Below are 11,740 nucleotides of genomic sequence, written 5' to 3' on the forward strand. Positions count from 1 at the left end.
GGAGGAGTAAGTCATGAGTGAGTGAGAATGCAATTTGAGATTAGTGGATTCCCATTATGAAAAGATTAAACGGCCCGACAGCCATAGGGGATAATACTAAACTAATTGGGGCGGCCTGGATTGGATAACAATGAGACTTGGACATGTCATCCTATATTATTCTTACTGAAAATGACAAACTAAATGAGGAAAAGAAATATTAAGTTCCATAATGGAGACAAAGAAGATATATATATATACACATATAGAAAGGTTTTCTATTTCAAATTCTCCTCTTCGATTGTTATTGTTATACATGATCAACTTATTTGGATGTTTCGAAGATCTTATACAGGAAATATTGCAATTATCAAGCCCAGATGTCTTATTTACATCCACAAAACAAATAACCCGTCATATGTCGACATCAACCCAACCCAACCCAACCCAACTGAATAATCTTTAACTTGGCGAAGAATCCCGCAGCATATTAATGTTGAATGTTTTTTATGGCCGGTTTTACTCATTTTCATAACTATATATGTAGTCCAATATATATCTCTAACAACAACAAAAACAAACTAGTCCAATATTGAAGTGATGCTCAACTTGATCATGGCGAAGAGCGTTGTTGTAAGCATGGAAGATACACATAAAAAGACAATAAAAAAAGAATTGGTAAAATTGCACTTCGGATGATCAATAATCAATTTATTGGCACGAGAACTTTCGGGTTGATTCATAAGTATATAGATATCGTGAAAAAATATGCGACATCTCGACTTTTGCCAAAAGTTTTCATTCATATAGATCAAGAAAATATATGGTACATCAAAAAAGAGTGACAAATCATGCACCGGATGAGCTATTTTTAGGCTTAAAAATATCAAGCAGAATTCGTGAGCATAAACTCACGGAATTCAAAAAAAAAAAAAACGACTTTTCATATTTTTTCTGTATATTGGCGTGCATATGATATAGAAATTTAAGTGTGCTGGAAAAATCTTGTCAAATAACCAGGAAGGGAAATGGAAATGCAAGGGTGGTGGTAGTGGGCAGAGAGAGGTTGTGAAATCAGTTTAAGACCACTCAAAATATTCCCAAAAAAAAAAACACAAAAAGAGAGGATTAAATGGCTCCAACCCCGTTTTCATTGCTATGACCGTTTCCTTCCCTCCCTCCCTCGTCTCTCTCCACCTCGTTACCTCTAAGTTATTTTACGTCCAAAAAAGACACTTTTTTTTTTGTTGGAGATATTTTTTATTTAGTTTTTGGTTTTTTGTTATTTGTAAATGGTAGAATTTCTCCTGTTTCTGCCATCTTTTCATATTAGTATTTCTTGAATTCTCTCCATTCTGTTTGAGTCCCGTCTTTACGAATTCCTTCAACAAACCATGTTTCGTTTCGTCCCATTCTTCCATCGACTCATCTCAAGGCAATGCGACAGTAACAATAGACGGCAAGCGAATAGAGCCTGTTTCCTTTAATGCCACTTTGACATTCTGGTTTGTACCCTGCATTGCCTTTTCAGGTGGGTCTTATCTGTTTTCTTCATATAAGCATCTGTGTTGAATATTCTCCTTCGCTGTCATATGCTATAACTATCTATTGCAGAATGGAGGGAATCGCTGTGCAAAATCTCACACTGGGGATCTTTTAGTTTATTTAATATTCTAGCTTTGACCTAATGGTTTTTCTGTCTGGTTTCATTACGTGCCCACCACCCCACTGATTATCTATAATCAATGATTATAATATTTGAGATATAAGGCAATGCAATGCTTTACCATTTTCAGGTTTAACACACGGGTTTTTGTGGAATTTTTTCATATGCTTGAACTCTAACTAATGGCCTTCCCTTTTACTTTTTGTATTAGATTTTCCCTTTATAGGGGTGATGTTGTGTTTCCCCATCAACCTCTTCAGAGCCCATCAGGAATATTGACGCATCTGAGGTTAGTTCTTCGACATTCAATCTGATTAGAATGTAGAACCAATAAATAATTAGTGCCTTACCGCAAAGGTGAATGATATGGATTGAAAGGAATAACAGATTTTTTAACAACAACGAGTCCTCCTTAGAAGTATTCTTAGAAAAATGGCTGGAATGTCTAAAGTTATGAAAGCTGTGATTAATGTGTTCTTCTTGAGCTAAAAGGATTAGCTCTGCTGGTAATTGCAGATGAGCTACCTCCCATTAGAAGCAGCATTCGATGAACCCAAAAGGATGGAATCATTTGCCAAGAGTAAGACCATCTTAACCTCTAATCCACCACCTTATGACCGCAAAAAGGCAGAGCAAATAGCCAAAATTAGCACCAATTCTGGTCATGATTCGCCTCGTCAACCTGCATATACAAACAAAGTTTCCAAGATTAGTGAGAATGTCAAGTTTAACCCACAATTTGATCCCAAGAAGATAGACCCAATAGCCAAGCCTGTCACAAACTCAAGCACCAATCAGCGCCCGGCACCAAGCTTAAGAACACCTGCAAATTCTGAAATCCCTGTGACTTCAACAACCATGTCAACAGGTGCTGCCGTGTCATTATTAGGAAACACGAAGACAGGTGATACAAAGATCACAAGTTCCACAACCAATCAAGGCCAAGGCAATGGGAATAGCAGTCACAGTGACAGCTTAGAGAGCTCCAGTGCGCCCCTCAAGCCTCACACTGGTGGTGATGTACGATGGGATGCCATTAATTTGATTAATTCCAAAGGCAACTCAATTGGTGTTAAAAATTTCGACCTTCTTAAGCGGCTTGGGTATGGAGACATTGGAAGTGTCTATCTTGTTGAACTCAGAGGTACTAACACACATTTTGCTATGAAAGTCATGGACAAGGTATCTCTTGCCAGTAGAAATAAACTTCTGAGAGCACAGACAGAAAGAGAGATTCTCGGACTTCTTGACCATCCATTCTTGCCCACTCTATATACCTACTTCGAGACTGAAAAGTTCTACTGTTTGGTCATGGAGTTCTGCAGTGGAGGAAATCTTCATTCTCTGCGGCAGAAGCAACCAAACAAACATTTTACTGAGGAAGCTGCAAGGTCAGTTTGCTGGCAGTGCTTTTATTTCATTGATCATGTTATCTCACTCCTATTTTTGGTATCGACTTCTAACTGTTCCATTTAACCAGCATAGTTCTGTTAATCTATCAATGTTTGCTGAGTCGGGCTAGTTGCAGACAGCAGATACGTAACTTAATCTATCAAGCATAGTCTTATGCTTCATTCCAGTCTATTAGTTTTGTTGTCGCAAGGGAAACTAGTCTTCATGATTGATATTTGAAACTTTATTATTGCTTTATTACTCGTTGCACCATCTATATGGCGAGTGATCAAGAGCTTTGAGGGAATTTCAATATTTTGATAGGTATTCAGAATGTCACATGACTTGATGAAAGAAGAGAATATCTGTGGGAAATGGTAAAAGGTCAATCTGTACAATGCTCATTTATTCCCAATGACATAGATGCATTTAGAAATAGAGATTGCAATGTAATTAGTGAGTGATTCTTAGCTTATTATGACTGCAAAAAGCCTTACGCTTATGCTATGCTCAGGCTTATGAAAATTTATGGCTATTTTGTTCTAAGTTCATTCCATGTTTTTAGGTAACTGGTCATCCTTGCATCCAGAAAGCTCAGACACAAACAAATAGAAGGATACTGTTATACCAAGCCTTAACAATAGTAAAGTGGTTAGGTACATTCGCATCATCAAGTGACATTGCTCCCATTGCCCTCCATACAGGGATTTCTGTTAAATGGTAAACAACACTCGTGCACAAAGCTTCCCCAATGGGTAGAGTTGGAGACAAGCAGGATGCACGCAAACCTTACCCCATATAATATGTGAAGAGGAATTGAACATGCAACCTCTCGATTGTACCCATGCAGTTACTTCTTATCAGGAAACGGTTTCCTATTCCAATAAATAACCATTAGATGCATGTTCAGAACTCATTTTATAGCTAGGATAGCGTGATTCAAGACAACTCGGTTAGGATGTTTGTTGCATGGATTGATAATTTGATACCCTTTAATTTCATGGTTCAGAACGATAAAAGGGTTAGCTCAAAGACTGTGTTCTGTTCTATGCTAGCTATCTCATTTAGTTTCTCAAATTTTTATAACCTTTTCCTTAATTGTCTTTAACAGGTTTTATGCCTCCGAGGTGTTGCTGGCGCTTGAGTATCTACACATGCTTGGTATTGTGTATAGGGACTTGAAACCAGAAAATGTGCTAGTAAGAGACGAGGGCCATATCATGCTCTCGGACTTCGACTTATCACTTCGATGCTCTGTCAGTCCCACACTGGTGAAATCCTCGTCTGTACATGTAGGCGCCGGTGGAGGTAGTGGTAATGGTGGCATTTTAGATGAAGAGTATGCAATCCATGGGTGTATGCAGCCGTCAAATTTTTTCCCACGAATTTTGCCTAAAAGGAACCGTAAATCCAAATCAGATTTTGGCCTCTTTGTGGGAGGCTCAATGCCAGAATTGATGGCAGAGCCAACAAATGTCCGTTCCATGTCGTTTGTTGGCACACATGAATATCTAGCCCCAGAGATCATTAGGGGAGAAGGTCATGGTAGTGCAGTGGACTGGTGGACCTTTGGCATCTTCTTATATGAGCTGCTGCATGGAACAACTCCTTTCAAGGGCCAAGGCAATCGCGCCACGCTCTTTAACGTAGTAGGCCAGGCATTGAGATTTCCAGAAAGTCCACAAGTAAGTTTTGTCGCTCGCGATCTTATTCGAGGACTTCTAGTCAAAGAACCTCATAAGCGAATTGCATACAAGAGAGGTGCCACAGAAATAAAGCAGCACCCATTCTTTGAGGGGGTAAACTGGGCTCTTGTGAGAAGTGCTATGCCTCCTCACATACCCGAACCTGTAGACTTCTCACAGTTTCCTAGAAAAGAGTCATCCCCAGCTGAGAAGAAGATGCCAGACCTTGGAGGGGCTAAAACTAACAATACCCCTAATGATCCTTCTTATATAGATTTTGAGTACTTCTAGTGAGAAGAAAAAAAAATTCCTTTGGAGGGAATCCACTTTGTACAAAAGAAAGGAAATGAATCCTGATAAGATACAGGCATAAATTTGTTGATTTCTTTTTTTAATTTCATTTGTTCTTTGATAGGCGAGGAGAAAGAATTGTTTTGTATTTATCCTTCTTTCTTATGGCCTAATCAATGAAGATTTTGTATCTAATTTTGTTTTCAGAAACTTTTTGAGTATTGACCGTGGTTCACTGAAACTCTTGGAATGGTAACAGTGCATGTATATTGACTGAGATGAGAATTCAGTCTGAACCCATAGTCTGCTATCTTGATTGAGACTAAATGGTTCAATGAAAGGTTGCTTTTGAATATGTGGTGTGGACTCAGGACTGTATTAGTGTGGCACAAAAAGATTATGGTTGTCACTGATGCAGAAGCCTGAAGAAGACCGTTGGTAGTTTGAAATTTGCAATAGCAAATCCTTAGTATGAGAATGGCATTGGGAGCTACATATTGTAGGGGTCAAGTTCAACCTCAATAAATTACATGGGTCATGTTCAACCCAATCTATTTACATACAAACGGGTTAGACCAAACATCAAGCCCACAGAGACTAGGTCCACAAAGTCCAACAACAATCAAACCAAAACATACCGTCCAAAAAGGATTTGGTCTAAAATGGCAATACAAAGCCGATACAATACAAGCAGTCGATACACAAAGGCTAAAACAATAACCATGGGACGAAGCCGAAGATAAAGTAGTTTCATATCAAATGGTTATAGCTGAAACTTCTATAACCTCTCCAACTGCAATGAACTTCTCCAAACTGCTCTAACTATTGAGAACTGTTCCAACTGTCACAACTACAAGTAACTGTTCAAAGTATAAAAGGAGTTCATCATGCTATGAGGAGAAAAAAAAAGAGAGACTTACTCTGTAATCTGACGAGATAATAAAAATATCATATCATTCCGCATCGTAGACCTAGGCTCAACGCCGAACCATGTAAAATCTCTTTGTCTTGTCTCATATTTACCCAATCACTTTCAAACAAATTCAATTACCGATAATTTGCATCAACACATATAAAAGTCACTGCTGTTTGCATTGTATTGTACATACAAAGAGTAGTTGTTCTCCTCGCAAATATTAATTTGGTGCTTTGAGAAAGCTTGCACCAAGTATTACTGAAGATTGGACTCCCAGTCCAGTGGTACACCTATCATCAACGACAGGAGGTAATTATCAATTAGTTATTCATTTTTCCAAAACGCCAAATTAATTATATATTATATATTTGTCCAATTCTAACCCTCCAAAAACTTTTTATATATGTACACTGCCCAGAGCTGTGTTTGGTTTGACTCGATAGAGAATATGCCGTTGCCGTGTTGGAGCTGTGCTGCCCTTAATCCAAGTGCTCTGTCATACGGGACACCCATCCTGGGCAATCCTACACATCCCAGGAACTCAAGAAACGTTTTTGTCACCGCTAACAAGTTCACTTGTCTCCTCCGGGTTGGAGTCGAAGATATTGCTGACCTCGCCCATAACAAGGCATGATTTGGTTTTACATCTTTCTGGGTGTTCCCAATTCTTGCTTGCGCTTTTTGTCTTCATTACCATTTACTGATTCAATTTTTTTTCTCCTCTCCTTAACAGGTGCTGATAGCAGCTGGTGCGTCGGCAGCTATTGGGCAACTCTCCAAACCATTTACTTCTGCCTTTCTTGACGGCAAAGATTTAGATTTCGGGACTGTCTTTCAAGCGGGTGGCTTCCCTTCCACCCATACCTCCGTATGCGATTCTTCCTTTCCTTTTCTTTTTCATTTCATTTATATGTTATTAACACCTCCTGTTTCTCATTTTGCTCTTAAAATTAATTAATTAATTATTCATGATGTTATAGGCTGTAGTGGCTACTGCTACATCTCTTGCCATTGAGAGGTGAATATCCCCACTCCTTCTGGGTTCTTGCATATCATCTATTTGCCTTTTTTTTATTTTATAATCAACTATTTGTTTTATTTAAATGCAGGGGTTTATCAGATTCCATTTTTGGCCTAACAGTGGTTTATGCTAGCCTTGTCATGTATGATGCTCAGGTACTGCTCACATTTCTCCTGCATTTTGCTCCCTCATATCTTCCATTTCTTCCCTTAGAACTACCCTGACTGATTGTTCACTCATTCTTCATGTTGTTGTTGCATCATAAGTGAAATTCCTGTTATTGGGGGAACTAATGGTTGCTTCTTGTTGCTCAATTTACCTATTAACTACTTGGATTGATACCCAATAATCTGTATTGACAACACCTTTTAGATAATGAAACTCGCACCACCAAAAAATTCTTCCCTTTCAGTGCTAAGGTTGTGAAAATGGATTATTACAGTTATATTGTCTGGAGTTTTGAGTTTGGGCAAATGGGATCTCAATTTGTGTGAAAGTTACTTCTTACTTTTCAGGCAACAATCTTCCAGGTCTAATAGTGTGCTATAACAAGAAAAAGTTGCACTTCTTAGAAAATAACTGTTATGGTCCGACTGAATTGCAATAAATCTACAGATTCTACACATGAGAGGCGGGTTTATTAAAGTTTCACGAAATGCAAGCAGGGGGTTGTTTGGGTGTTGAATCGGCTGGAGGTCACTACAGGTTGCAGTTGTGGGATTCTGGTACTTTGTCCATGTCATTAAATGTACGTACTTTCCTAAAAGAACTGATTAGCAAATAGAGTAGCTAAATGTTATGGTTTCAAGTGTTGTGCAAACAAGGTGTTCATATCTCACTTCTAAGAACGACTTTTCTGTTAAGATGAGAGATGCAATGAATGCAAGGAGCATGAAACAAAAAGATGGTGTTGAAGTGGCCACTTCAGGTTTGGTGGCATGCTTGGATTCATCAGTAACTCTTGCTAATGTATTTGGGTGCCTATGGATTGATATTTGATACTTCATTTGCTCATGAGTTTTGTTAGGAAAGTAGTACTATTAAAGACTCAACCAAAGTACCAGAATCCCACAACTGCAAACTCTAGGGTGCCGATGTATAGGCTATCAATTGGGGTGCAGCTCTAACAAGCTATGCAAAATGTTGCTTTGTTCGATATTGAACCAAGGAGATGCAATGCGGAAGTAAGGATCGATTGGTTCGTTCACGACAAAGCCAATGTAACTTGGAATTCACCAAGAAAGTTTGGAATCCACCAAAAAAATTGATAGATCTCAAAAATTATATTAATTCATCGTTCATCTTTTTTTTGTGCGGAAGACGACTACAACCCTATAAGTAAGACCATTCTATAAGAAATACGCTTCTAATAAGTCAATGACTGACTATACTAATTACTAAAGTAAATTAGGAAACTTGTCCTACATTACAAGGTCAACTGGATTCTATTTGAGTTTGCGTGATTGAGCACCCGATGCATTTTTAGTGGTACAATCTGGGTTTTATATCTTTTATAGCATGAATTCAATGCCAAGACAACTTAGCTTTGTATGAACTTTTGAGTGGCATGTATTGGCTGGTGAATGATCACCTATGAACTGGCCAGTGGATCAGATTCATGACTGTCCCTCAGCACCTTCCCCACCCCCCCCCCCCCCTCTCCCCCTCCCCCTCCCCCTCCCCCTCCCCCAGCCTGATACATATGATAACAAATAATGGGATATGTAGTGTATGAAAAACCATGGAAATGCTTTCTTAATCCCTGGGGTTCAACTGTGAGCTCAGAATGGGTAGGATAACAACAGAAATAACAATGTCTGTGACTCTATGAGGCCCTGTCAATGAATCTCTTGCCACATATTGGATGTTGGTAAACTTGGGGCGATATTAAAAGAGCACTATAGTGATAAGCACCCCTCCATACCAGTGTTTTATGGGCTCTGGAGAGTACAGGCCTAAGCCCCACCCCAACAATCCCAGCCCGCATCCATGGGCGCACGCACCCATGGACATATTGTAGTCCAATGGGCCTCCACAATACCAATATTTCATGGGCTCTAGTAAAAACCTATTGAACATGTTAAGGAGTGGCCTTTGTCCTCCTTATAAACAACACTTAACTCCCCCATCTTTCCGATGTGGGAGTTCCTATCAAATAGTTGTTCAAGATTGATGTGAGAAATCTTTGGCTTCCACCTATTGCTCGAGTCCTATCATATGAACACATTTACATTTGCATATTTGTATATTCAATATCATTTATTACTGGACATTCTTTCATCTGTCAAGAAAATGAAGGAAGAGTCTGGTCAAGGACCAATGCAGAGACTTCTCTTTCGGGTGGATCAGTATTCTGAAGAGTTTTCTTCTATTGCCAACTGTCCATTATATGATTTTCTTCCCTTTCACATTTGGGTAGATGAATCATGCTTGAATTTTCCATGCTAAGGTTTGGATAAATAGTATGATTTCTTTCTCAAATCAAGCCTGTTCTGTGTTATATCTATTTGAACGACAATTTTGGCACCGCTGCATAAAAATAGTAATGGTATATCAAAAACTTATGTTAAAAGGCAGTCCATAGTTTTGGTAGACGTGTTCATGTGGTGATTAATATGTGCGTCTTCCTCTTGTCATAAGTTGTGCTGATGTGCTCAAGATTGTCCTTTGCTGGGAGGTGAAACATCAGTTGTTGGGAAACTGTTTGTGCTTTCTTCTGTTGCGTTGTCTGTAAGGCCTTTGTTGGGTTGAATGCTGTTGTAAAGTTTGAACTAGGTTGTCGACTTGTGCCTCCCTGCTTTACTGTATATATATTATAATCCTCTTTAAAAGTATATTTAGTGGGTGTGGTTGTGTTTGTATTTGTGCATGTTTTTAAAATATATTTGGTATGCCTGCAAAGCACTTGCATCATCAGGTCATAATTAAGCTTCCATTTCCGTATAGTTTGATGACTCTGTTTTGCTTGTGGTTTGGTGTGAATAGACTTGCAAGTTAGCAGTTGTGTGTTGTTTTTGTAGGGGGTGAGAAGAGAAGTGGGAAATCATGCGAGAGTCCTGAACAAAGTCCTACGAAACACAAAAGTGAAATCATCAACAGTAGGGGAGGCTAGAGATGAGCATGGAGAATCATCAAACTCAATAAACATGGAGAAATCAGCAAAAGCTCATTTATTACTGGAGGTAGAAAAAAGAATTAGGAGGAGTCCTTCTGGTTCTGGCGACGAGAAGAAGTTAGGCGCTCCATTAATAAACGAGTCAGTTGGTCACAGTGTGGTTGAAGTCATAGCTGGTGCTTTGTTTGGCTTCTTTGTTAGCTTGGCCGTGCATGCCACATTGTGACGTTATACACTTTCATTATCACTTTTTTAAAATTTTCTTTTGTGTGGAGAATTATTCGTTAATGAGTGATGCATGCTTATATACAGAGATTTGTCAGAAAGGATTTTTTTTTTTTTGTATTTTACATTAAAAAGAACAAATAAGCAAAAGTAGTGAAGCCCCATTTCAGGGCGACATGGATGGATAAATGATGCATGCATATCCTTGTAGCCAAGTGATAGTTATTGCATGCAAGCCACGTAGCATTTATAATTGCCACGTCGATAGTGACCGACTGGAAATGAGTCTGAAGTCTCTAGACTAGATGGAGCTGGGAGTATAAAAACATGCATATATCTTATATTTTTAGTGTTGAAGTCTAAGAAACTAATAAAGATATCATCAAATCATGTCAGGGGCACAGGGAGCACTGCCGCCGGAGTGCAAGACGGCAACGACGTACGAGTCAGTGGCAGGAGGAGAGAACAGGACCAAGACGGACATCAGGTCAAAGGTAGACCAGGGTCCCATCCAGATTGACAAACAACAGGACAAAGTCAAGGATGCTGCTTCAGGCCAAGGTGGCCCTGTTTTTGGTGCTGGTAAAGATGATAACAAGCAAGACTTGGGCGTCACCGGCACTGGCACTGGCTAATCATCTTCTTTACAATTTACATCATCAAACTCTAGTCTATGAGAAAATTAATGAAAATCAACTACTTGTATATTAGACGAGAGGATTTGAATATCAACTTCTCATGCGTGTGTACAGCTAGCTAGATTTAATTTGAATAACATTTTCTCGTCTAATATCCAGAACGGAAACTTACGGTGCCAGCTGAAGCTCTAAATGTAGCTAGGAAGGTTTAATTTGCTGGATTATCGGTATAATCTATCTATACAATTTCTATTATTAACTACAAAAAAAAATTCTTAATGACAAAAAAATAATAATTTCCAATAATTAAGTAAATAAATATAATTCTCCATTAGTCTACTAATTTTTCGCACTCTTTTAAGATTTAACTAAAAAGAGTTATCTTTCACCATGTGATCCATAGGGAATTGATTCTTTGAAATCTTGGAACCCATTGGTTGAAATAATAGTCTTCCACTCCAAAGAAATAGATATATATTTCGAATAAGTATATGTCACTTTGACATGTTCACAAGAAAGAGTTTTATGAATTGTAAAGTTTCAAAAAATTTTTGTTCAACATTAATTCACTGATAATTTGTAATATTGAAGAACTCAACAAAATCAATATGTTATACCTCTCAATTTATTTGTAAAACCATGTGGTCATCTCTAACAAAACTTCATTCTTATTAATATGATTTTCAAGAATACTATCAATGGTACAGGGCTGAATTGGAGTTGATTTGAGCTGAATTTGGATTGATTTGAAGTTAAAATAAGAGAAACAAAAAGTTGCAGTTAATTACCACTTTTATCAATTAGTAGTAATC

At 38.4% G+C, this 11,740-nt stretch overlaps 3 protein-coding genes across 4 annotated transcripts; all 3 read left to right on the forward strand.

Moving 5' to 3' along the window:
- The first annotated feature begins 864 nt into the window (after positions 1-864).
- Positions 865-5,245, forward strand: LOC119981696 (serine/threonine-protein kinase AGC1-7-like). Of its 2 annotated transcripts, XM_038824786.1 has the most exons (4): positions 865-1,510; positions 1,857-1,934; positions 2,162-3,036; positions 4,149-5,245. In XM_038824786.1, exons 3-4 carry the CDS (start codon positions 2,162-2,164, stop codon positions 5,011-5,013), a joined length of 1,740 nt encoding a protein of 579 aa, XP_038680714.1. In that variant the 5' UTR covers positions 865-1,510; positions 1,857-1,934; the 3' UTR covers positions 5,014-5,245. The 2 variants fall into 2 exon arrangements, with proteins under 2 accessions (XP_038680714.1, XP_038680715.1); XM_038824787.1 differs by lacking the exon at positions 865-1,510 and having other exon boundaries at positions 1,796-1,934.
- A 1,102-nt stretch (positions 5,246-6,347) lies between these two features.
- On the forward strand, positions 6,348-10,479 carry LOC119981748 (uncharacterized membrane protein YuiD). The gene is made up of 5 exons (XM_038824862.1): positions 6,348-6,557; positions 6,663-6,797; positions 6,910-6,947; positions 7,039-7,105; positions 9,971-10,479. Exons 1-5 carry the CDS (start codon positions 6,378-6,380, stop codon positions 10,289-10,291), a joined length of 741 nt encoding a protein of 246 aa, XP_038680790.1. The 5' UTR covers positions 6,348-6,377; the 3' UTR covers positions 10,292-10,479.
- Positions 10,480-10,679: 200 nt separating this feature from the next.
- On the forward strand, positions 10,680-11,080 carry LOC119981749. The gene has a single exon (XM_038824863.1). The coding sequence runs from the start codon at positions 10,680-10,682 to the stop codon at positions 10,923-10,925; it is 246 nt and encodes an 81-aa protein (XP_038680791.1). The 3' UTR covers positions 10,926-11,080.
- The last annotated feature ends 660 nt before the right edge of the window (positions 11,081-11,740 follow it).

This window comes from Tripterygium wilfordii, chromosome 17, assembly GCF_013401445.1.
Source record: "Tripterygium wilfordii isolate XIE 37 chromosome 17, ASM1340144v1, whole genome shotgun sequence".
Lineage (NCBI taxonomy): Eukaryota > Viridiplantae > Streptophyta > Magnoliopsida > Celastrales > Celastraceae > Tripterygium > Tripterygium wilfordii.